The sequence below is a fragment of the Leucoraja erinacea genome, chromosome 9 (assembly GCF_028641065.1).
Source record: "Leucoraja erinacea ecotype New England chromosome 9, Leri_hhj_1, whole genome shotgun sequence".
NCBI classification, from domain to species: Eukaryota; Metazoa; Chordata; class Chondrichthyes; order Rajiformes; family Rajidae; genus Leucoraja; species Leucoraja erinaceus.
In genome coordinates this window covers 25,924,123-25,951,510 of record NC_073385.1, presented here as the reverse complement: position 1 = coordinate 25,951,510, position 27,388 = coordinate 25,924,123, and the positions used below count along the sequence as shown (strand labels likewise).

Below are 27,388 nucleotides of genomic sequence, written 5' to 3'. Positions count from 1 at the left end.
AAGGTTATTGCTCAGGTTCCTATTAAATCTTTCCCCCTTCACATTAAACCCATGTCCAGTCATGGTAAAATCTGTGCCATTGTTGACAAATTAGTGTGTCCAAGCAAATAACAACTTCAAAGAGTTGTTATTTGCATGTACTAATGCTATAGAAACATAGAAATTAGGTGCAGGAGTAGGCCATTCGGCCCTTCGAGCCTGCACCGCCATTCAATATGATCATGGCTGATCATCCAACTCAGTATCCCGTACCTGCCTTCTCTCCATACCCCCTGATCCCCTTAGCCACAAGGGCCACATCTAACTCCCTCTTAAATATAGCCAATGAACTGGCCTCAACTACCCTCTGTGGTAGAGAGTTCCAGAGATTCACCACTCTCTGTGTGAAAAAAAGTTCTTCTCATCTCGGTTTTAAAGGATTTCCCCTTTATCCTTAAGCTGTGACCCCTTGTCCTGGACTTCCCTAACATCGGGAACCAGCTTCCTGCATCTAGCCTGTCCAACCCCTTAAGAATTTTGTAAGTTTCTATAAGATCCCAGGAATCAGTCTGGTGAACCGTCTCTGGTGAACCGTCTCTGCACTCCCTCTATGGCAATAATGTCCTTCCTCAGATTTGGAGACCAAAACTGTACGCAATACTCCAGGTGTGGTCTCACCAAGACCCTGTACAACTGCAGTAGAACCTCTCTGCTCCTATACTCAAATCCTTTTGCAATGAAAGCTAACATACCATTCGCTTTCTTTACTGCCTGCTGCACCTGCATGCCTACCTTCAATGACTGGTGTACCATGACACCCAGGTCTCGCTGCATCTCCCCCTTTCCCAATCGGCCACCGATTTTGAAATTGACAAGGCATAGAAATTGACAAGCAATTGCTTTGATCCATACTTAAAGGGCCTGTCCCACTTTCACGACCTAATTCACGACCTCTGCTGAGTTTGCCCTTGAGTCATACTGGCAGTATGGGAATCACAAGGTCGTAGGAGGCCGTAGGTAGGTGGTGATGCTAGTCATAGGTACTCGTGGTATCAAGTAGGTCGGGGCATCTTTCTAGCCTGATGAAAAATGTCTGCCTTGCCTTGGCTAAAAATTGGCTAAAAATGCCTGCCTTGACCAATACTCACCTATAAAAATTGTTATTAAGATTGCAGATAAAGCATAATCCTATTTACATAATTTCTATTTTAATTATTATTATTACATCTGTTGCAGAAACAAAATTATGATTGGGAAACCTTAACTCAGTTGGATTTTACTACCATGAAAGTTTAGTTGCTTTCACAATGTCACTTTTGTGTTAACCTCCCCTTTTCCAACCCATTCATAGAAGAATAATGTGAAATGGGATAATTCAGATGGTTGATTGTCCTCTTTACTTGCATTAGCCAAAGGAAATCATGTCATAATTTACAGGCAAGGTGTGAAACATCCCTCTTGACATGGGTGTAATTGTTAGCTCAGAGGTTGCCAATGAATCCCAAACATGTGCCAAGAAACATCCAACAAGGAGTGGTCTGAAAGCATTCACTGAGTCATGTTAGCTGTTTATGGTGAAAGATGAGCTTTGTACACTAAGCAATGATCACCAAAGTTCTTTGCACATCTGCAATCCTTTCCACTCGTCACTTTAATTTCATGTTTCATGTATTTTGTGTTTTTATGGCTGTTGGCATATCAATTTCACTCCTGGGATAAATAAAGTTCTATCGTATCGTATCGTGTATCAACCAGCGTACTGATCCTATTCCCATCAGCAATTGTTTCTCTGCCAGCAAGTCTCCCCAATTACTTTACTGAACGATGAGACCCATCCAACTGCAGGCGGTCTCATTGAACAACTGAGGTTGGAGACCTGAATTGTTTGCAATTGGAGCTGACCTGGTACAGATATGCAGTACACCATCTTTATATCAGATTATAGGATGGGGGGGAGAGGGGAGGAATGGTGCCCCTTATTGCCGTTGTCTGCTATAACTGCCTGTCCCGCTGATTTACTCCAGCTTTTTGTGTCGATCTTCAGTTTAAACCAGCATCTGCAGTTCCTGCTGACACATGAATGAATAAGGGACTTGTTCCAACCTCCTAGCAGTCACTACATGAAACAAGTTATTTTCAACTACAAAGTTATTTTAACAGCTAAAAATGTATTTCTGTAACTGCAAGCTAAAATTACTGAAGGCTGTTTGTTGCATTGTTTAATAGAGTTAAGGGCCTGTCCCACTTTCACGACCTAATTCACAATCTTTTTTACTCTTGGACATTTTTCATCAGGCTAGAAAGATGCCCCGACCTACTTGATACCACGAGTACCTACGACTAGAATCACAACCTACCTACGGCCTCCTACGACCTTGTGACTCCCATACTGCGAGTACGAGTCAAGGGCAAACTCGGCAGAGGTCGTGAATTAGGTCGTGAAAGTGGGACAGGCCCTTTAAGTATGGATCAGAGCAATTGCTTGTCAATTTCTATGCCTTGTCAATTTCAAAAGCCTCCACAGTGTAACAAGCAGCCTGTGTTCTTAAAGAGATCAGGGAAATCCATTATAAAGAGTGTGTAATAACAAGGGTTTACTGTAATGTCACTGAGATGTAATGCCTTGAGAACCCAGCTCTGCACCCAGCCAAGCCATCTTAATGATATGTTTAGACTGCCATAGTAATAGGATGGATGGTCCATTTTTCATTGTACAGCATAGCCACAGTGAGACATATCACAAGAGCATATCATTCAACTCAACATCAGTGAGATACTAGACACTTCAGGTGCTGTGATGAGCAAAAAAGCAAACTGCTGGAGGATGCAGGGTCTCAACCCGAAACATTGATAATCTCTATTCTCACACACAGATGTTGCTCGATGCGCTCTATTCTTCCAACATTATTTAACACTCCAGCTTCAACGTTTTCAACTTTTTTTATTTTTTTGGTATGTTTTGAAGTATGTTTTTAATGTTCCTTTGTGTGTTTTGTGTGGGGGGTGGTGTGGGGGGGTGAGGGGGAAACCGTTTCGGTCGCCTCCCCCGTGGCCTAACAGCGAGGATCGGCGCGGCCTTTCCAGGAGACGCGCTCGGGGCTCCGGCGGCGGGTGCAGCGTGGACTGTCAGCACGGAGCTGGGGCTCGCTGGAGGGGAGCGCTCCGTTTCGTTGGCCCGCAGCAGACGGCAGCCTGAAGCTGCGGTCTGCACAGCTCCAGCTGGCGCGGCGTCTACACCCCGGGATCCCTCGTGGGGGACCCGGGGGGAAGAAGAAGCTTTCATCGCCGGCCCGCGGCCAACTTCTACCGCGGGTCCGGTTTGGACTTAACATCACCCCTGGAGGGGAGCTTCGACTGCCGGCCCTGCAGACTGCGGTGCTTATGGCTGCGACGTGGAGGGAACTTTAAATCTTCGGCCGCCGGCCTATACCAACTAAAAGCTGCGGTCTCCGGTGGGGATGAGCCGACTCTGGACTTACCTGGACTTGTACCTTGTCCTTACCATCTGGACGCACGCAGCGACTGGTGCGGAGGGTTGAGGTCCCGACCACGGGGGAAAATGGAGGAGGACTGGCCAAATTGTGTGCCTTCCACCACAGTGATGAATGCTGTGGTGGATGTTTATGTTAAAATTTTATTGAGTTTTTGTGTGTGCCCTTTATCATTGTATCGCTGCTGACATATCATTTCACATGCACTTTTTGTGCAATGTGACAAATAAACCGTTGTATTGTTGTATTGTATTGTATTGTATTCAATGAGTGCCACTTTATGCACTGGCCTTATCATGGGCATTCTCAATATTTTCTGGTGAATGTGATGGATAACTAGTGCAGTGTATATTTCCAAAGTCAGCAACTGGGCTTTTGATTTGTATGAACACTTGAAGAAATGCAGAAAATGCGATGGGGGTAATAATAGATATTCTTCATCCTAAAGCAAGAAGAAATGCCTTTTCTCTTTCGCTCCCATCTAATTACTCACTACTGTTGCTCTCCTTCACTTTCTAGACTTTTGCACATCGTATTTCCTCCGGGTAAGGCAGGATAATGAAGCTGAAAAAAAAATCGCCAGAGGTTATTGTGAGAAACGCACAAAGCCTGAGGTGCTGTGGAATAAGCAAAGTGTTTCTGGCATTTTGTTGCATGGTTCCATTGGCTCAGCTTCCTTGCTGCCAAGCAGTGAAGATGTTTTCATAGTACAGGATGTGCATCCAATCAAAATATTTCACTTGACTGATGACCCAGCTATGCAAAAGGAAATGTAAAAATGTATAGTTGGTGCTAATAATAAGAAAAGGAATAAAGAATAAGGGATAAAATTATATAATTTGCACTAAATGCATGCATGCTTATTGAAAGCCTCGCTGAAATCAATTTGACCACATTTTGATGCTCAGTTAACGTATATTATAAATCATATGTGCTTTCAATGTTGAGTGTTTTCAATGTTGAGTGTATTCTCCCTCTTAGAGAGAATCCAGGAAATGAGAGAGAATTCAAGGAATTATACTCCGGTGAGCCTCATGTCAGTGGTAGGGAAGCTATTGTACAGTATTCCCCAGGAAAGGATCTACTCCCGTTTGGAAGAGACTGGGGTAATTAGGGCCAGTCAACGTGGCTTTGTATGCGGCATGTCGTGTCTTGCTAATGTAATCAGGTATTTTTGAGGAAGTGACAAGGCTGATCAATGATGGCAGGGCAGTGGATGTTGTTTACATGGATTTTAATAAGGCATTTGATAAGGTCCTCCATTGTAGGCTGATCCAGAAGTTGGGATGCACAGGATTAATAGTGATGTGGCCATATGGATTCAGAACTGGCTTACTGATACCAGACAGTGGCCTGTGGTGGAATGCAGGCTTGAGATCTATATTGCTAGGGTTGCGGACTGTGTGGAAGGCTGTCAAGTTATACAGACGATATAGATCAGCTACTGAGAAAATATACAACTAACGGCATTACCCTTAGCAGCATTGATGTTTACAGCAATCTTGGGGTCCTAATCCATAATGCCCTGTAAGTGGCAACACATATAGATAGAGTGATAAAGATGGCAAATGGTATGCTTGTTTTCATAGGTCGGGACATTTAGTATAGGAGTCAGGAAGTCATGATGCAGCTTTATAAATCATTGGTTAAGACTGCATTTGGAGTATTGTGTGCAGTTCTGCTCGCTCCATTACACGAAGGATGCAGGAAAGGGTTCAGAAGAGGTTTACGAGAATGATGCCTGGATTAGGGAATGTTGGCTACAAGGAGAGGTTGGACAGACTTGGATTGTTCTCTCTGGAATGCCAGAGTTTGTGGGGAGATCTGATAGAAGGACGTAAAATTCTGAGAGGCATAAGTAGGGTATTTTCCCATGACAGATAAATCAAAAATACAGAGGGCAAAGCTTTAAGCTGAGAGGGGCAAGGTTTAAAGGAGATGTGCGGGCCAACTTTTTTTATAGAGAGTGTGGTGAGTGCCTGGAAAATGCTGCAGAGGTTGGTGGTTGAGGCAGATAAAATAATGGCATTTAAGAGACTTTTGGGCAGACATGTATGCGCAGGGAATGGAGTGGGGTTAAGGTCCCATTTTAAGCTGTTCCCCACTTTGCAGGTTATGGTGATAGTCTTTATTGTGTGTCCACACCAGCCTATTGATGTTGCTGCAATATCTGTGACACTAAAGATTAGTAAATGGTTTACTAAAATCCCATAGATTGGGGCTAGGGCTTTGTATCATCAGTCAATGAAAGTAAGCATGCAGGTACAGCAGGCAGTGAAGACGGCGAATGGCATGTTGGCCTTTATAACAAGAGAGTTGAGTATAGGAGCAAAGAGGTAATTCTGCAGTTGTATAGGGCCCTAGTAAGACCACACCTGGAGTATTGTGTGCAGTTTTGGTCCCCTAATTTGAGGAAGAACATTCTTGCTATTGAGGGAGTGCAGCGTACGTTTACAAGGTTAATTATCGGGATGGCGGGAGTATCATATGCTGAGAGAATGGAGAGGCTGGGCTTGTATACTCTGGAGTTTAGAAGGATGAGAGGGGATCTTATTGAAATATATAAAATTATTAAGGGTTTGGACATGCTAGAGGCAGGAAACATGTTCCTGATGTTGGGTCCAGAACCAGGGGCCCACAGTTTAAGAATAAGGGGTAAGCCATTTAGAACGGAGATGAGGAAACGCTTTTCCTCACAGAGAGTTGTGAGTCTGTGGAATTCTCTGCCTCAAAGGGCGGTGGAGGCTGGTTCACTGGATACTTTCAAGAGAGAGCTTGATAGGGTTCTTAAAGATAGTGGAGTCAGGGGATATGGGGAGAAGATAGGAACGGGGTACTGATTGTGGATGATCAGCCATGATCACATTGAATGGCTCAACGGGCCGAATGGCCTATTCCTGCACCTATTGCCTATTGTCTATTATATCATCAATATTAGCGATAGTTTAACACTGCAGTGGAAAAAAAAATCAAGATATGAATACATTCAACCAGTCAGGATCTATTTTATATTTGTTGTTCTCTGTTATACTTTGAAGGAATTCCTTTACACTGAATCTATTTGATTGACATAGGTCCTATTTAATTGATGTTTAATAAATGACCATGAAACTGATATAATTGAATTTATTTTGATAAGACATCAGAGAATAGACATGTGTATGAATTTGATGCTGGATGTTTGATCAGTAAGCACACACCATTGCCCATCCTGCTCTCTCAATGGAAATCAGGGCCATGCTCATATTTATGAACCTTTTCTCAGAACCTTTGCAGGTTATCTTTGCTGAGAAGTTCCAGCTTTGACATTTTTGTTGCTCGGAATTAAGGGAAAGAGTCAAAGAGTTGTACAGCACAGAAAGAAGCCCTTCGGCCCTAGTCCAAGTCTATCATGATGAGACTTTAGAGTGCAGAGAAACAGTCCCTTCGGCCCATTGAGTTCACGTCGACAAGTGATCACCCTGTACACTAACACTATCCTACGCACTGGGACACTTTTATTCAAAGCCAATTAAGCTACAAATCGATACGTTTTTGGGGTGTGGGAGGAAACCCAGAAAAAAGCAATGCAGTCACAGGAGGAACGTACAGACTCCATACAGACAGCATCCATGGCCAGGATTGAACCCGTTTCTCTGGCACTGTAAGGCAGCAACACTACCACTCCGCCACTCTGCTGCTCCTGATGCTAACCTGATTTTCCTGCATTAGTCCTGTATCCCCCTGCTCCTTTCCTATCGAATTACCTGTTCAAATGCCTCTTAAACATTGGAATTGTTTCTGTTTCTAACACCTCCTGTGGCAGTTCCATATAGGTCATACAACTTATTGACATACTGTAGGGAAAGTGGACATCAGATAAAGGGTGATATCGTTCATACATTCCTGGTATTAAACAGTCCATCTTTATTAATAATTAGAGTCATTGAGTTATAGAGCACGGACACAAGTCCTCAGCCTTGTCTACTCCATGGTAAAAATATCCCAGCCTATCCAGTCTTGTAACTCAAGCCCTTCAGTTCCAGTAACACGTTTGCATATCTTTCTTACACTCTTTCCAGATTAGTAGCCAGAACTACACCACACCGAGTGCAGTCTCCACTTGTACAGTTGTACCATGACGACTCAACTCCTGTACTCAAAGCCCTGACTGTATTAATTTGCACAGAAATATACGCAACATTGATTAACAATGTGTTGGTGCAATTTTTTCTCTACATTATTTTGTTTTTGTTGATATGTAGATTAATTTCTGGGCCACTGGGTATAATAAAAGGAGATTGAGTTGTAACCAAAACAGCCACAAACTGTAAACGGTAAAACTGTGATAATCTGCTATCCATCTATTCAAAGGTCTTGATGATTCAGCATCTAGTTCACCGGGTGATGTTTGTTGCATTATTTTCCAAATCACTGAAGCGCCAGTTCACGAACTTCCTTCCAAATCACTGCAACTTTAGTTTCCATGCTCCCTTTCCACTCAGTGGAGCCCTGGTATGCAAGCTCGATTCTTACGTATTTGATCGCTGGTTCCTGAGCTTCCTTCACACCTTCTGAGCTCCCTTGAAAATCATCTGGATATGTTTTCCACGGTCTCTTTCACCTTAACAGGTTCACAAGAATATTTATCATTCTGTTGTGTAACATAGAAACGTAGAAATCTAGAAAATAGGTGGAGGAGTAGGCCATTCGGCCCTTCGAGCCTGCACGGCCATCCAATATGATCATGGCTGATCATCCAACTCAGTATCCTGTAGCTGCCTTCTCTCCATACCCCCTAATCCCTTTAGCCACAAGGGCCACATCTAACTCCCTCTTAAATATAGCATCTACATCTACAAAACATCTACAAAAAGTAGATATTGGCATACAGGCTGTGCACTCAATCTCCTGCTGTAGTTACTCTACATCCATGACAATGTAGCCTGACACAGACCCAACTATCTTCAAATTGATGACACCGCCATTGTTGAATGAATTACTGATAACGATGAGTCACAGTATAGGAGGAACATCGATCGTCCGATTGAATGTTGCCAGAACATCAGTAAAACCAAGAGGCTGATTGTTGGCTTAAGAAGAGGAAGTCCAAGGATTCACAAACCTCTCTTTGTTGATGGTGCGATGGTACGATGGTGGAGAGAGATAGCAACTTCAAGTTCCTGGGCATACATATCTCTGAAGATCTGTCCTGCATATTGATATAATCATAAGGAAAGCCCATCAATGCCTCTATTTCCTTTAAAGATTAGAGGAGATTTGGTATGTTGACAAATACGCTCTAGAACTTCTACAGGTGTACGGTAGAGGGCCTATTGACTAGTTGCATCGTTGCCTGTTTGGGAACTCGAAAACCCGGGGATGAAGGAGATTACAAAATGTGGCGAACACTACCCAGTCCATCACAGGTGCTGACCTCCCCACCATCGGAGGCATCTCTAGGAGGTCCTGCTTCAAAACGCAGCCAGGATCATCAAGGAACCACACACCCTGGCCACGCTCTCACTTCACTCCTGCCCTTGGGAAGAAGGTACAGGAGTCTGAAAACCATGAACACCAGGTTCAGGAACAGCTTCTTCCCAACAACTATCTGGCTATTGAACACCACAAACACCAACTAAACTACAAAATGTCCTTGTTGGCTAGGGATCTGTGGTTTGTTTTGTTCTGCTCTGTACTGGGTTATTTCTTTATTAAACTTATTTTTTTGTCTGTTTATTAAGTTATCTATTGGGTACTGTATTTACAAACCTGTTGTGCTGCTGCAAGTTAGAATTTCATTGTTCCGCTTTGGAACATGTGACAATTCAATTCAATTCAACTTTAATGTCATTGCACAAATACGAGTATGGGTACAACGAAATGCAGTTTAGCGTCAGTCCATAGTATAGTGCAATATAGAAATAAAAATAAAAATACAGAATAATCAAACAATAATCGAACAATGTGGACGGAGAGACTGGAGAAGTCTATCGGCGGGACTCCGAGTTCAGCAATGTGATGGTATTATTGTAGAAGCTGTTCCTCATCCTACTGGTACGAGACCTGAGGCTCCTGTACTGCCTCCCTGATGGGAGGAGGGCAAACAGTCCATGGTTGGGGTGGGAGGGGTCTTTAATGATCTTCCCGGCCCGTCTCAGACACCGTTTTCGGTGGAGGGCATCCATGGCAGGGAGCGGGGCACCGATGATGTACTGCGCGGTTTTCACCACCCGTTGTAGTGCATTCCTGTCCGCTACGGTGCAACTGCTGTACCATACCATGAAGCAGGTGGTCAGGATGCTTTCGATGGTACAGCGGTAAAAGTTGGTCAGTTTCTGGGGGGACAGGTGAGCTTTCTTGAGCCTCCTCAGGAAGTAAAGGCGCTGCTGCGCCTTTTTGATCAGCTTGGAGGTGTTGAGGGACCAGGACAGATCCTCCGAGATGTGTACCCCGAGTAATTTGTAGTTGGAGACGCGCTCCACCTCAGTCCCGTTTATATGGATGGGGGTATGTCTGCCCCCTCTGACCTTCCTGAAGTCGACAATAATTTCCTTCGTCTTCTTGTAGTTGAGGACGAGGTTATTGTTGGCACACCAGGTTGTCAGGTGCTGGACCTCATCCCTGTAGGCTGACTCGTCGTTGTAAACACTCTTGTCGGTGACTGGCTGAGGGATTCCTGCATTCACAGCTTTTTCTTCAAAAGGAAATTGGATAGGCAATTGAGGGAACAAAATTTGTGGCACATATGAAAGAGCTGAGGAATGGGATTGAATAATTACTCACGGGAGAGAAATCATGAACTCAAGCGGTCTTTTGCCCTTTATTTTGTGACATGACCTCAACGTGATTCTTCTTATGGTCGGCTTTATTCAGTGTTCCCTGACAGCACAGCGAACAGTAGGTTATGAAACAATGTGAGTTCATTGCAGTCAGGAGAAAAGAGCATGTACTTGCATTCACATTTTGTCCACTCTTTTTGTTTCTTGCAGCTTCCCCCTCCATCAAGCTGTTGATTCCTGAGCAGATAGTCGTAAACCCAGGAGATTCAGTATCAATGGTGTGCGTCACAACAGGAGGAGACCCCCCTCCGACCCTCACCTGGATCAAAGCAATCGGTTCTCTTCCTGAGACAAGTGTGCTGAATGGAGGGACTCTTACACTGCACTCTATCAATGTTGACGAGGCCGGGGCTTACAGTTGCCTTGCTAACAACAACGTGGGCAACCCTGCTAAGAAGTCCAGCTCAATCACTGTAAGAGGTACGTCAACTTGCCTGTTTAAACTGATGCAGCCGATGTGGAGCTGAGAGCAAGGGTCCCATCATATGAATGGCCCCTCGCACATGGTGCTTGGGTCTTGGATGGGATGGACTGAAACTGGTCTCAGTGCCGATGATCAAGGGAGGGTCATGCTGGTTGAAGGCTGTGTTGCTAGTTGCCCAGAAATGACTATCCAAGGACAGATCCAAGTAGCCCATCGATGCTGACTATTAAGGTTTGCAAGAATGACCACTTGAATGGTGCCCAGCAGAGTCACTGAGAAGAGGTGGGGAAGGGAGTTTGGAGATGTCTGCAGTCCTAAGGGAAGTATATTAAGTCATGGAAACCCGCATCTGCAGGAAGGAACTGCAGATGCGGGTTTACACTGAAGGTAAACACAAAATGCTGAAGTAACTCAGCGGGTCAGGCAGCATCTCTGGAGAAAAGGAATAGTCTGAATGGTCTTGATTCCTTGTCACCTATTCCTTTTCGCCAGAGATGCTGCCTGTCCCATTGAGTTAGTCCAGCATTTTGTGTCTATCTTAAGAATATTAAAGCAGTCATTTATGTCTTTTTTAAACAGACTGTGGCCTCCGACACACTTCTTGTTCATGAAAGCTCCCAGAGAGTTGTGAATCTGTGTAATTCTCTGCCTCAGAAGGCAGTGGAGGCCAATGTACTGGATGTTTTCAAGGGAGAGTTAGATTTAACCCTTGGGGCAAAGGAATCAAGGGATATGATGAAAAAGCAGGAACTGGGTACTGATTTTAGATGATCAGCCATGATCATGTTCAATGGCGGTGCTGGCTCGAAGGGCCGAATGGCCTACTCCTGCATCTATTTTTCCATGTTTTTGTTTCTATGTAAACACAATCTAACGAAGCTTGAAATCTAATTGAGATCTTGTTTTGTTCTGCACGGCCAATTCAGCAGAAGGAAACAGTTTGTAACTAAATCAGTTCAAAGGGGAAAAGCAGATATGAGGTGTTGTACAAACAACCCAACTTAATGCACTGCTGTGACTACTGCTCCTGTCCTGTTCTATCACTGGAATCCACGGTATGTCATGTCTATGTAGATGTCCTGTGCTCATAGTTAAACGGTGTCCATCACATGGACTAACAGTGGCTCAATATTTTTTACACGATTACTTTGAATTCAAATGTGCGGTAATGCAGTTACATTGAAGTCTACATTGAAGACGTACTTTGAAAGGTACATGAAACCTGCGCACCAGATAATTGGCACTTCCTGAATGTAATAGCATGTAAGGAGAGAAGTTGGTGTTTTAAGTGCTATTGGCCACTGTGGTGGTACTGGTCACATAGCTGGACCAGCAACTAATATTAAGGCTGTTTTGTAAAAATAAAGGTACATAAGGTCATGTGGTAGGTGTAGAATTAGACCATTCAGCCCATCAAGTCCATTCCGCCATTCAATCATGGCTGATCTATCTCTCCCTCCTAACCCCATTCTCCTATCTTCTCCCCATAACCTCTGGCTCCCGTACTAATCAAGAATCTATCTATCTCTGCCTTAACAATAATGACTAATGGCTTCCACAGCCTTCTGTGGCAAAGAATTCCACAGATTCACCACCCTCTGACTAAAGAAATTCCTCCTCATCTCGTTCTTAAAAGAACGGCCTTTAATTCTGAGGCTATGACCTCTAGTCCTAGACTCTCGCACTAGTGGAAACATCCTCTCCACATCCACTCTATCCAAGCCTTTCACTATTCTGTATGTTTCAATGACGTCCCCCCTCATTCTGCTAAACTCCAACGAGTACAGGCCCAGTGCCGACAAACGTTCATCATAGGTTAGCCTACTCTTCCCTGGGATCATTCTTGTAAATCTACTCTGGACCCTCTCCAGAGCCAGCACATCCTTCCTCAGATATAGTGCACAAAATTGCTCACAATATTCCAAATGCGGCATTACCAGCGCCTTATAGAGCCTCAACATTACATCCTTGTGTTTTGTATACACGCCCTCTTGAAATAAATGCTGGCATTATGTTTGCTTTCTTTACTTCTGATTTGACTTGCAAATTAATTTTTTGAGAATCCTGCATCAGCTCTCCCATGTCCCTTTGCATCTCCGATTTCTAGATTCTCTCCCCATTCAGAAAATAATCTACGCCTTTATTCCTACTACCAAAATGCATGAACACACTTTGCAACACTATATTCTATTTGCCACTTCTCTGCCCACTCACCCAACCTGTCCTAGTCCTTCTGCAGAGTCCCTTCTTCCTCTACACTACTTGCCCGTCCTCCTATTTCCGTATCATCCACAAACTTGGCCACAAAGCGTACAATCTCCTCATCCAAATCATTAATGTCGAAAGACAAGAGTAGCGGCCCCAGCACCAACCCTTGCGGAACTCCACTAGGCACACTGGCAGTTTTCATTTCAAGAAGTAATGTGGCAGTTCAAGAAACTCTTGGTCATCAGGATGCCTAGTGTTTAAGCACCAGGTGCCAAACAAATATATCACTATGTGCAATAAGGGATCCAGGCCACCCAGCATTTTCAAATTTTAATCCACGACACTGGGTTATTAGACAGAATGAACTCAACGTGTGCTCTTTGTTATAGGTTTTTATTTTTGGCACAAGGTGAAGATGAATCCTGCAATAAACACTGGTGATCTAAAACCTGCAATAGGTACCCTCCTCTGCCTCATTACTTCCATTAGATTATGTAATTACTGTGGGCTTTGTTGCATTGCATCTCTTTAATTTAATGGAGGATCTTTCCTTGTACTTTTGTTGTATATTTTCTTTCTTGATTAACAATTGCAATGCTGTTGTCATTTTAATATGGTTTACCTTGATTGTTTTGCATGTAATCATTACTGATGTGCTTGTGGAAGGTATTGTGTAGCTGCAATACACTGCGGGATCTACCTCTTTAGTTTTGAGAAGTTGTAGGGCTTCTGTTGAAGTTTGCTTGGCGCCCCTGCAGCAGCCTCATGCTGGGATATCCGCTCATTTGTTGTCTGAATTATCACTCTTTCTCCTTGGGGGGGGGGGGGGGGGGGGGGAGGGGAGGCTGACTCTTTCTATGAGGTATAAACGACAAAGGGACAAGAACCAGAAACAGAAGTAGATTAGTCTGCCCCTCCGTTCACGATCTTGTCAGTCTTCTCAAAGGTCACGAGAAGCACAGTTAATATCACTCACAAATAGCCATGCAAGTAATTCTATAATTTGGTTATATGAGCTATATAGCTTATGTTGTAACTATATAACATTTTGGTTTGGGCACATTAGAGTACTGTGTGCAATTTTGATTGCCTTGTTACATGAATGGATGTGGAGGCTTTGGAGAGGACGCAGAAGAGATTCTCCAGGATGTTACTGGGATGAGAGAGTATTAATTATAAGGGAAGGTTGGACAAATATGTAGAAACAAGTAAATTCCAATGCCGGTTTACAGAAAAGACACAGTGCTGGATTTGCTGAACCCCAGATTCAGTCTGTAGAAATGTCCCGATCAGAAATGTCACCCATCCAGGTTCTCCAGAAAGATGCTTCCTGACCCACTGAGATACTCCAGCACTTTGTGTCTTTTTCTGGATAAACTTGGATTGTTTTCTCTCCACTGTTGGAGGTTGAGTGAGGATCTGATAAAAGTTTATAAAATTATGGGAGGATTTGAGAGGGTAGATAGTCAGAGTCTTTTTCTCAGGATGGAAATGTAAAACAACTTAAAGCTGGAGGTTTAAGATGAGAGGGGTAAGTTTTAAGGCGATTTATGCAGTATGTTGTTTACACAAAGGTTGGTAGGTGCCTAGTTGGCACTGCCAGGGGAAGTGGCAGAAGCAGATAGGGTAGCAATGTTTAAGAAGCATGTATGTAGACATATGAACAGGCAGAGAATGGAGGGATATGGATCTTGAGTAGGCAGGTGTGATTAGTTTAGATTGGCATTGTCAGCGCAGATGTAATGGCTGTTCCTGTGCTGTATTTTATTCCAGGAGTCAGAAAGAATGAAGGGGTGGAAGCAAAGAGTGACCGATGAAAGAGATTATATATAGTGAATGGAGAGTGTAAGGGTCTGAGAAATTCTGACCAGAAAATCAGATGAAGACAAAATAAAGGAATAATGTGAAGGCTTGAGAGAGAATGCTTATTCTGCATTCCTTCTGCTTCAAATATCAGTTTAATTAAATCTTTCTAACTCATTAATTGTATTTTAATGAAGCATTGTCCTATGGGATTTTATTGTTGGTTACCGTAGGTGCAAATGTGAGAATTAATGTTTTGGGAAATTGAGGTGGAGACTGTTGCATCAGGTCTCTCGATACGTAACACACTATGTAATAATATAGCTAGGTTAATATTTAAGAGATTAATTTAGTACTACAGTGTATTTGAGTGGATTAACATGCCATATAGCACAATTTACATCAGTTTAGCCTGATACCATTATGTTCACTGATCTGAGGAGGGACAGGTGGAGTGGAAACATTAAAGGCAAATGATTGAAAGTTGGCAACTACTTTTGTACGTTTGAGTTTCAGTTCATTATATTTTGTTTGTTCATCTGATATTTAAAAAAAATTCGACATGTGTAAACAGCAGAGTATATTTACAGTTGTATTTTCTGGAGATCTGAACAGAATTATTTGTCAGATTTTGACACCACAGAAAGACCAAACAATCATGTTACTGATGGAATTTGATTTGCTCAGTTACCACAATTCATAGACTTTCAGTTCCTGAACATGATTTTTTTTTTAAAATTCTTTTTAAAAGCAGTGTACTCTTGCATCATATTTTCTGGTGAAAAATCTGGATGAAAAGGGATTACAATGATCAGTAGAAGTTGATTTCCCAGGGTAATGAATAGTGAGCAATGTGAAATAATACAGAGTAATGGAATAAGGACCCTTGATCCTCAGTTATCTCTCAACTACCAGTGAATAGGGCCCTTTCCACACCACTGGTGGCTCAGGATATCCTCGCCTGTGGGACAGTGGAAGGCCTCCCCTTTCCATCATCCAAGCCAGGACCTTTCGGCACACCTGGATCATACTTTCATCACTGAGTCTCAAGACTGAATCCTTGGCTCAATCTAGAATCCGCGGGTGCAAGCTATTCAGAAACCAACGTTGGATTAAGAAAGGGTTTGGAGGCGGGTTCTGTGAGATGAGAGCGCCAGTTTAGTCCAGTTTGGTTTATTGTCACGTGTAGTGAGGTTTTTGCGAGAAAACAATACATGTATTAAGCTTTTGTCGAGGAAAACAATATGATAAGGGATTAACGCTTTGCAACGTAAAGCCATAAAGTACAATGTATAGAGAGTTACCAATGGAGGTAGATAGTAGTTCGGGATGATGATAGTTGTGGTGGGATGATTCGCTTGTGCCTGAGAAACGTAAGGACATCATAACTTTCGTATCAAAGTATGGGGTGGCAGTAGATAGCAATGCATTTTCAAACAGGGTACAGCTGCAAGATTAATTCTTTTTGTATGATTTAATATTTACCCTTCCTCCCAGGTGAATGGCATGGTAACCCTTGGTGATATTTTTCAGTTGAGTGCTTATTTCGGATAGGGGTGAATCTGAGGCTGCTCCACACCCCATCATAGATACTGCTGAGAAACAGCTCCAGGTGGACACATCATCTTGGTTGGTTCTTGTCCCACAGTATTTTTCCTATCTTGCCTCTTTTCTTTCACCTTCTCTAGCTTCCCATCCTTGGATATATCTCGTCAGGTCTGACAGATATAGCTACCTTTGTTCACCTTGGGACATTCAGCACTTCCTTGACTATATTATGGACTGGCCTCAAGACATCTCCATTAACTGTCCTAAGTTTCCCAACCACTGTAAAAAGGGGGGGGGGAATACTTTATGACTAGGCACAGCCCCACATATGCTGCCAAGATTGAGGACATTGCTCATCTTCTGCAGTCCCACATAAAGATGACCGCTTTAGTTTCTAAGGGGCCCTATTCTCTCTCTATTGACCTGCTTTTCTTTAATCTACATAAAATCTTTTTGGATTCTCCTTAATCTTCCCTCCATTTCTTCCTCCATTGAATCTGCTCTGGTGATGTCATCATCCACACCACTGCTTCTGAGAAACTTTTCTTCTCCAATGGTGCTTTCTCCTCTACTACTGTTTACAAGATTCACACCCATATCCATTTAGTTTAGTTTAGTTTAGAAATACAGCGTGGAAACAGGCCCATCAGTGGCACCGGCCAGCGATCCCTGCATGTTTGCACTGTCCTACACATACTAGAGACAATTTTATGATATCAAGCCAATGAACCTACAAACCTTTATGTCTTGAGAGTGTGGGAGAAAAGCAAAGATCTCGGTGAAAACCCATGCAGGTCACGGGGAGAACGTATAAACTCCGTATATACAAGCACCCGTAGTCAGGATTGAACTCGTGTCTCTGGCGCTCCACTGCTATGCCACTATGCTGTGCACTTCTACTCCCACCCAGTACAAGAATCATTTACCCTTATCTTTATCTATCACCCCACTACCTTCCACATTCTCTGGATTAGCCTCCATTATTTCCACCAGCTTCATTATGATGCCACCATGTGATACGTCATCCTCTCCCTTTTCCATATTCTTGTCATGAGGATCTTTCTTCCATTTCCACAAGTAAGCCTTCATCTTTTCAGAGCACTTTTCCATACAACAACATGAACTGTTATATATTTCCCCTTTAACCCATCGCTTCCTTCCATCCAAGTACCAAAACACACCATCCTGGTGAGGCAGCAAGTCACTTGAATTTGTAGGTGAAGAAGTGTTCTGACCAAAAAGGTCACCTAATCTTTTTCTCCAGAGGTATGGATAGCAGTTTTTCTGTCTGACCCACTGAGTTTCTCCAGCATGTTTTGTCCATCTTTGGATAGGGATATGTGCTGTGCAAGGAATGGAGGTATCTGGATCACAGGAGGGCAGAAGACATTAGTTTAACTTGGCATGGTCATTGTGGGCCGAGGGACCTGCTTCCATGCTGTACTATTCTGCATTCTATGTAGGCCAAGGATAGATGATTTGTTTGGGGAGACATCCAAAGTTAAGGGCCCGTCCCACCAGCATGCGACTGCATGCGGCTAGCGCGACCTAACGTGGTCGCTTGAGCCGCACGGCCTCCCGGGGCCGGTCCCACTTCGATCGCCGGAGCCGTATGGATTTGTGCGGAGCTGGTCCCGACATCGTGCGGGGCTCCAAAAAACTGACACTGTCCAAAAATTCCACGTGACAACGGCCTGTCGGCCCGCAGCCACATTGAGGCCGTATGCAGCGCCTTGACGGCGTACGCCTAGAACGTGGCGTTGCCCATTGACGTCACCGCCCGGCGTGCCGTTGCGTGATGACGTAACCGCCCGACGCCGTACGCCGTCCAAATTCAGTCGGCCCGCCTCCTGCCCAGCTGATTGGTGAGTATGATGTCGGGACCAGCCCCGCACAACTCCAGACAGCTTCGCGGTTGGAAGTGGGACCGACCCCACGAGGCCGTACGCCTCAAGCCACCACGTTTGGTCGCGCTAGATGCATGCAATCGCATGCTGATGGGACAGGCCCTTTACCTATAATCTATACCTCTTATAATTTTATATACATCACTTACCATTATTATAGTATTATTTACCTTTATTGTTACCAGTATTGTTACCATTATATATACCATTACCATTATTGTTTTATTATTAATGTTTAATGTTTTATGTGTCATTCCTAACTGTCACTATATGTCATGTTGTCACTTGTGGGAGGAGCACCAAGGCAAATTCCTTGTATGTGAATACATGGCCAATAAACTTATTCATTCATCTTAACGTCCTCCGGTTCTGGGAGAGCAGACCTGCCTCTCCAGTCATTGCACATAACTGGAACTATCCATTCCAGTCATCATCCTAGTGAATCTCCTCCGCTCACCTGCAGCACTCTTACATCATTCATTCCTCTAATGCGTTGACCAGGCGTACACACAATACTCCAGCTGAGGTGTGACCAATGTTTTAAAAAAAAGTTGAGGATTAACCTCTCTGCTCTTCCACTCAATTCAGGGAGGAACTGAAGGAAATCCACATTAGTTAGGAAATGGTGTTAGATAAACTGTTGGGACAAGGCAGATAAATCCCCAGGGCCTGATGGTCTACAACCCATAGTACTCAAGGTGGTGATCCTAGAAATCGTGGATGCATTGGTGATCATTTTCCAATGTGCTCTCGACTCTGGATCAGTTCCTGTGGACTGGAGGGTAGCCAATATAACTCCAATGTTTAAGAAAGGAGGGAGAGAGAAAACAGGGAATTACAGACCAGTTAGCCTTGCATCAGTAGTGGGGAAGATGCTTCAGTCGATTGTTGAAGTCAAATGCAGCGCATTTGGAAAGCAGTGACAGGATCGGTCAAAGTCAGCAAGGATTTATGAAGGGAAAATCATGCTTGACTAATCTTCTGGAATTTTTTGAGGATGTAACAAGTAGAATGGATATGGAAGAGTCAGTGGATGTGGTGTATCTGGACTTTCAAAAAGCCTTTGACATGATCCGACACAGGAGATTAGTGTGCAAAATTAATTAACACATGGTATTGGGGATGGGGTATGGACATGGATAGAGAACTGGTTGGCGGACAGGAAGCAAAGAGTTGGAATTAGCGGGTTATTTTCAGAATGGCAGGCAGTGATTAGTGGGGTGACGCAAGGCTCGGTGCTGGGACCCCAGTTACAGTATTTACAATATAAATTAACGATTTAGATGAGGGAATTAAATGTAACATCTTCAAGTTTGCAGACGACACAAAGCTGGGTGGCAGTGTGAGCTGCGATGGGGATGTTAAGAGGCTGCAGGATGACTTGAATAGGTTGGGTGAGTGGGCAGATGCATGGCAGATGCAGTATAGTGTGGATACATGTGAGTTTTTCCACTTTGGGGGAAAAAACAGGGGCTGATTATTATCTGAATGGTGTAAAATTAGGAGAAAGGGAGGTGCAACGTGACCAAGGTGTGCTTGTACATCAGTCACTGAAAGTAAGCATGCAGATACAGCAGGCAGTGAAGAAAGTTAATGGCATGTTGGCCTTCATTGCAAGAGGATTTGAGTTTTGAAGCAAAGAGGTCCTACTGTAGTCGTACGTAGCCCTGGTGAGACCGCACCTAGAGTATTGTGTGCAATTTTGGTCTCCTAATTTGAAGGACATTATTGCTATTGAGGGAGTGCAGCGTAAGTTCACCAGGTTAATTCCCGGGATGGCGGGACTGACATATGATGAAAGAATGGGTCGACTGGGCTTGTGTTCACTGGAATTTAGAAATTTAAGAGGGGATCTTATAGAAACATATAAAATTCTTAAAAGATTGGACAGGCTAGATGCAGGAAAAATGTTCCCGATGTTGGGGGAGTCCAGAACCAGGGGTCATAGTTTAAGAATAAGGGGTAGGCCATTTAGGACTGAGATGAGGATTTTTTTTTTCACCCAGAGAGTTGTGAATCTGTAGAATTCACTGCCACAGAAGGCAGTGGAGACCAAATCACTGGATGTTTTCAAGAGAGAGTTATATTTAGCTATTTGGGCTAAAGGAATCAAGTGATTTGGAGAAAAAGCAGGAACAGGGTACTGATTTTAGATTATCAACCAAGATCATATTGAATGGTAGTGCTGGCTCGAAGGGCCGAATGGCCTCTTCCTGCATCTATTTTTCTATGTTTCTATGCTCTGACTATATTATTTTAAATGTTATTGCACCATTATAGTCAGAACAGGCAGTTCACAAGTATAGAATTAGGCCATTCGGCCCATCGAGTCCACTCCGCCATTCAAACATGGCTGATCTCTGCCCCCTCATCCAATTTTCCTGCCTTTTCCCCATAACCCTTGACACCTGTTCTATTCCAGAATTTATCACTGCCTTAAAAATATCCACTGTCTTGGCCTCCACAGCCCTCTGTGACAATAAATTCCACAGATTATCCACCCTCTGATTAAATAAGTTTTTCCTCACCTCCTGTTTAAAATAGTGCCCTTTAATTCTGAGGCTATGACCTCTGGTCCTGAACTCTCCCACCAGTAGAAACATCCTTTCCTCGTACACTCTATCTGTGCCTTTCACTATTCTGCAAGTTTCAATGAAGTGTCCCCTCATCCTTCTAAACTCCAGTGAGTAGAGTGCTGTCAAACGTTCATCATATGCTAACGCACTAATTCCTGGAATCATTCTTGTAAACCTCTGAGGAACAGAAGGACAATAGAACTACCGATCTAGCAAACAATGAAGCATTCTGATAGACTGATCATGGAAACAGCCTTCAGGGGATGTATGAATGGAAGATGCTTTTTGGTTGTGCTTCAAGAACAGCCATTAAAATTTTACAATTAGACGCTTCTCAGTTTTTCAATTTTGGCTGCTTTCAACCATATTCAAATAACTTTGTTGTAGAGAAGTCTGCATTTTTGTGAAGTTTGGATTGAAATGTTGCCAACAAGAAGAGCTGTATTTTTAATACGCCAAACCAATATTGCAAACATAAGATAATTTTCTAAACTTGATTAATGATGGGGAGGAATATAATAAGCGAAACATTGATTTCAGCTGAGCTATTTAATGCAAGCGTTCATAATGGCAATTGAAAAACCTGTCTCGCAATTAGACTTAGACTTAGAAACATAGAAACATAGAAATTAGGTGCAGGAGTAGGCCATTCGGCCCTTCGAGCCTGCCCGCCATTCAATATGATCATGGCTGATCATCCAACTCAGTATCCCGTACCTGCCTTCTCTCCATCAGTCTGGTGAACCCCCTGATCCCCTTTGCCACAAGGGCCACATCTAACCCATGACAAATAAAAGTGCTAAAGATATGGCTTAGGTTAATGTTTCTTTCGTGTTATCCCCTTCCTCTTTTTATTAAATCATAATTATTCTGGGGTTTTTTGACCTGGGAGTATTACTTTGGTTTTGAAAGTGATGAATTTGTTTCCTTTATAACCATATAATATAACCATATAACAATTACAGCACGGAAACAGGCCATCTCGACCCTTCTAGTCCGTGCCGAACACATAATCTCCCCTAATCCCATATACCTGCGCTCAGACCATAACCCTCCATTCCCTTCCCATCCATATAACTATCCAATTTATTTTTAAATGATAAAAATGAACCTGCCTCCACCACCTTCACTGGAAGCTCATTCCACACAGCTACCACTCTCTGAGTAAAGAAGTTCCCCCTCATGTTACCCCTAAACTTCAGTCCCTTAATTCTCAAGTCATGTCCCCTTGTTTGAAACTTCCCTACTCTCAGTGGGAAAAGCTTTTCCACGTCAACTCTGTCTATCCCTCTCATCATTTAAAAAAACCTCTATCAAGTCCCCCCTTAACCTTCTGCGCTCCAAAGAATAAAGGCCTAACTTGTTCAACCTTTCTCTGTAACTTAGTTGCTGAAACCCAGGCAACATTCTAGTAAATCTCTTCTATATTCTCTATTTTGTTGACATCCTTCCTATAATTAGGCGACCAAAATTGTACACCATACTCCAGAATTGGCCTCACCAAGGCCTTGTACAATTTTAACATTACATCCCAACTTCTATACTCATTTATAGATAAACATTTGCACAGATTAGCACCATGGCAACTAAAACTCCAGACCATCAGCAATAATGGAATTAATTGCTGTCCAGAGCTTGTAAAATTGTAACAGACCGTAAAGGTTTGCAAGAATGCAGCATGTCTAAAGTGGCTTGCACAGGGCAAAATAAATCATTGTGCCACTGTTCCAGTGCATGTGTTTGCTGTAGCTGTATCGCAGGCCAATGGCACAGGGGTAAGGTGTGGCCATGTCAAGACAGATGTGGGGGTGGGATGTCGTGATGGAACAACAACACTCAGTTTTTGCCGACATCTTCCATTCCTCGAGCCACTGGAGTGTGATAATGGATGGCAGATTATGTGGGACTGTGTCTAGTTATCAAAGGGTTCTTGATAGACAATGGACAATAGGTGCAGGAGTAGGCCATACAATGTCATCATGGATGATCATGCCCAACCAGTACCCTGTTCCTGCCTTCTCCCCATGTCCCCTGACTCCGCTATCATTAAGAGCTCTATCTAGCTCTCTCTTGAAAGTATCCAGAGAACCGGCCTCCACCGCCCTCCGAGGCAGAGAATTCCACAGACTCACTACTCTCTGTGTGAAAAAGTGTTCCCTCATCTCTGTTCTAAATGGCTAATGGAGAGATGGTGAGCAGCTAATGGAGAGGGAGCGATGGAGTAATGGCAAGATGGAGAGATGGTGAGGGGTAGGATGGAGAGAAGGGGGAACGGTAGGATGGAGAGCTGGCTGGTAGGAATCCAAAACTAAGCAGGAAAGGCAGAGCAATAACTGTTTCCTGCTTGTGCTCAGCTCCACTAAATGAATCACAGCAGGGCAGTCCCTCCATCCCATTTATTATATCCAGGTGATGAACAGTCACAAAACCAATGACATAAGAAAAAATACCCACTGCTTCATTGTGACCTTTTCCAGAATTCCTATTGAGGGAGTGCAGTGTATGTTCACAATGTTAATTCCCGGGATGGCGGGACTGCCATATACTGAGAGACTGGAGTGGCTGGGCTTGTACTGTATACTCTGGAATTTAGAAGGATGAGGGGGATCTTATTGAAACATATAGGATTAATAAGGGTTTGGACACACTAGAGGCAGGAAACATGTTCCCAATGTTGGGGGAATCCAGAAACCAGGGGCCACAGTTTAAGAATAAGGGGAAGCCATTTAGAAAGGAGATGAGTAAACACTTTTTCACACAGAGAGTTGAAACTCTGTAGAATTCTCTGCCTCGGAGGGCGGTGGAGGCTGGTTCTCTGGAAACTTTCAAGAGAGAATTAATTAGGGCTCTTGAAGATAGCGGAGTCAGAGGATATGGGGTGAAGGCAGGAACGGGGTACTGGTTGTGGATGATCAGCCATGATCACATTGAATGTGGTGCTGGCTTGAAGGGCTGTATGGCGTACTCCTACACCTATTGTCTATTGTCTATTGAAATCATTGACATAATTCATGTAGTATCGTTATCTCATGCTATGTTGTTACAGTTCCTTTTAAGATTCCTCCAGTTGGCAATTTCACCTTTGGCAATTCCTACTTTGTGAAAGACGGCTGAAAAGCAGCTAGGAAACTTCAAGGGTTTGTTCTTCAAAGAGCGTTTAGGAAGAGGTGATGGTGAGAAGAGGTAAGGGGAACAAGCAGCGTATGACTTGGGGTAAGGTAATCTACTTGGGAGATTGATATAAGGAATCAGATTCTAGTAACCCTATTAGAAGCTTTCAAGCATACCTTTGAAAAATTAAAGATCACTTAAATAAGTTGGAAAATGCCTCAAGCAATCTGAATACCCGAAGACCATCCACAACCAAAATAATCATCATTAGATTTATCTGCATTTTAGGAATTCTAATTGAATCCTGTGAAAGCCATTCTAATTGTCAAGAAGTGTAGTAATGATTTTCAGCCACTGTGGTTATATTCACACTACTATTAAAGACTAGAATATAGATTTCTCATTTGGTATTATCTTAAAGCTAGTGGTAACAATGACATTATAATTTGTTGGAAACTGAGTTGAATTGCCACAGGATGCAAGAGATGTTATTGACAGCAGAACATTAATATTGTAGAAACTTTGCTTTGATTCTATGTATGCCCACCAGACTATGCAAATAAAATGGGGCAATAGGGTCTCAGCCCCATTTGGGGTTTGCAATGGTGTTAGACAAGGGGGAATTTTAAATCTTTATATTGATGATCTGTGCAAACAATTGAAAGCCTATAATACTGGGTGCATGATTGGTAATATTTTAATACACCATATTATTGATGCAGATCTTGCGGTCTATAGTCCATCTAGCACTGGTCTCCAGCAGCTCCTTACTATATGTTCTGTGTATGGTGTGCAACATGATATTAAAGATAATGCTTGTAAGAGTGCTGTTATGATCTGTAGAACCAAAGAGGGTAAATGTCTAAAATTTCCCGATTTTAAATTGTCTGGCAATAATCCTAGTGTCTGTAATAAGGTAAAATATCTTGGGCATTTTATTACAGAATAAATGACAAATGATGAGGATATTAATAGGCAACGACATATGCTGTATGTACAGGCAAATATTCTCTTGCGTACGTTTGATGCGTGTACAGATGTGGTGAAGATGTCGCTGTTGAGAGCATATTGCACACCACTATACTGCACACCTGTGGTCTAACTACGGAAAGACAAGTTTGCAGAGACTAAAGGTGGCCTATAATGATATAATGAGAACACTGCTTAGGAGACCAAGATGGTGTAGTGATTGTGCTGCAGGAATCAGTACTTTAGAAGCTATCCTAAGAAATCATAAGTATAAATTCATTTGCAGGATAAATAACTCTAAAAATGTAAGTATTGTGGCCTTGTCAAACATAAGGTTTAGTACTACACGCTATGAATCCCAGATGTGAATACACTGGTATCGCTGTCTCGTTGTAGGACATTGATCATTCTTTCTTATTTTGAATTTAAATTAAGATATTGGGTTTTTTTAAATATATAATTTATGATGCTTTTATAAGCTATATACTAAGATTTTATATGTATTTTAAGATGTTTTTAGTATGCAATGTATTTTGTATGTAATGTTGTCCCTTGTCTGGACCTTGAGTCTGAAATAAATACATTTTATTATTATTTATTATTCTCGTCTGGATTACGGAAAATTGGACCGGAATCCAAAATGGATTCCTCAGGGGCAATATTGAGTCAGGGGCACTATTGCCAATTAATCAAGTAGTTGCAGCATCATCAGAGAAGGAGGATCTGAAATGCTTGAAAATGCGGTGATGAAATTGGATGGACATATTCTGATTGATTGGACGATTGAAAGATGCATCATGGAAACAGGCCCTACGGCCCTGAGTCCACATCGACCATTGATCACCCCTACTGTTATCCCGCTTTCACATTCTACTAGGGTAATTTTACAGAAACCAATTGACCTGCACATCTTTGGAATGTGAGTGGAAACCAGAGCACCCCAATAAAACCCACGCGGTCACAGGGAGAACATACAAACTCCGTACAGACAGCATCCATAGACAGGATCGAATCTGGGCCTCTGGTGCTGTGAGGCATCAGCTCCACCACTGCACCACTGTACCGCCCTACTTTAGGATCTAATTCCCAGGCATTCCACCTTCAAATAAGAACTTCTCAATATCTATAACAAAATGGCTGTCAGTGGTAGAGTTTTAGATCATTGTTTTTTTCTCACTACGCCCTGTATTTGCAAGAGTTATTGATGATACATCTTGTCACCCCTTAAGCATGGATCCCAGAAATCCCAATCACATTTAATTTTCCCCATCCTTTGCTCCATAGAGTCTGAAATTTACTCATACTATTTTGACCCTCAAATTTATGCCTGCTCCTAGTGGAACACCCCCATAACTTTTATGTTTATTTATAACTACGCTAAATGTACAATTAGTTTCAATCTACCCCCTGTTGTATGTATTCAAACCGCTGCAGTCTTTATGGATTGATACCCATTCCAATTCTATATTTCACTCAAAGTCACAAATATCAATACCCAACCCATATATTCAATTATACATTTATCGATTGCTGACATTCATATTTGTGTGGGGAAAGAAATGCAGATGCTGGTTTAAAAACCCAAAAAAGCTGGAGTAACTCAGTGGATCAGACAGCATCTCTGGAGAAAAGGAATAGGTGATGTTTCGTGTCCCGACCTTTGTTTAAGGGTCTCGACCCAAAATGTCACCTATTCCTTTTCTCCAGAGATGCTGTCTGAACTGCTGAATTACTCCAGCTTTTCCTGTCTATCTTCATATTTGTATTGGTGGACAATTAGATGACTATGGATAAAAAAATGTAGACTACTTTCAACCCTATTAAATAAGTGCAAGTTCATGACACAAACTCTCCTTCAAAGACATACATTCTCCTCCAAAGATATAAACACGACAATACTATTATTAACCCCAAATAAAGATAATAATAGAATTGGAGAGGAGCTCTGCTTTTATTTTGATTTCAATAAACTCAAATCATATCCAAGCACCTATTCTAACCTACAGTTAAGTTCATAATTTGCATGGTATTTTGCAGCATCAAAGTCAGGTTACACGTTGCAATAGCAGATTTTCCAAGCTTCAACCCACAACTGAGGCCCAATGTTTTGTGTGCCCACTGTTATCAGGCAGCTCAATCACATGCTACACACCAGGGCCGGCCTTAGGAGGTGCGGGGCCCAATTGGGAAAAATGTTCATAGAAATATAAATAAATAATTATAAATGAGTCACGTGTCGTGAGTAATATGACAGTCAGTCGGCTTCTTAAAAAATCTTAAACCGCGCATGCGCAGATTGTTCTCTCCGTAAAAATAAAAATAAAAATAAATAAAGTAACAATTCAATTTTTCCACGGCTTCCAAATCTCCTTCTTTCTGAATTACTGAATGGGTGGGTGGTGGAGGGTGACAGCAGGTGGAAAGATGGTGAGAAAAACGGGAGCACACCGGGACAAGTTGAATCAGTTGTCATCTTATTGAATGACAATACTAGTTCAACTTATCATGGGACCAATTCGGGGGAGAGTTCCTTTCACAGCGTGTGGGGAGT

At 42.7% G+C, this 27,388-nt stretch overlaps 1 protein-coding gene across 1 annotated transcript in view; it reads left to right on the top strand.

The window, feature by feature from the left end:
* The window catches only part of mdga2a (MAM domain containing glycosylphosphatidylinositol anchor 2a), an 845,563-nt gene that overhangs the window by 353,280 nt on the left and 464,895 nt on the right, over window positions 1-27,388 (top strand). The window contains exon 6 of the mRNA XM_055640389.1: window positions 10,442-10,711. Coding sequence (XP_055496364.1) covers window positions 10,442-10,711 — 270 coding nt within the window. The remainder of the gene's footprint in view (window positions 1-10,441; window positions 10,712-27,388) is intronic.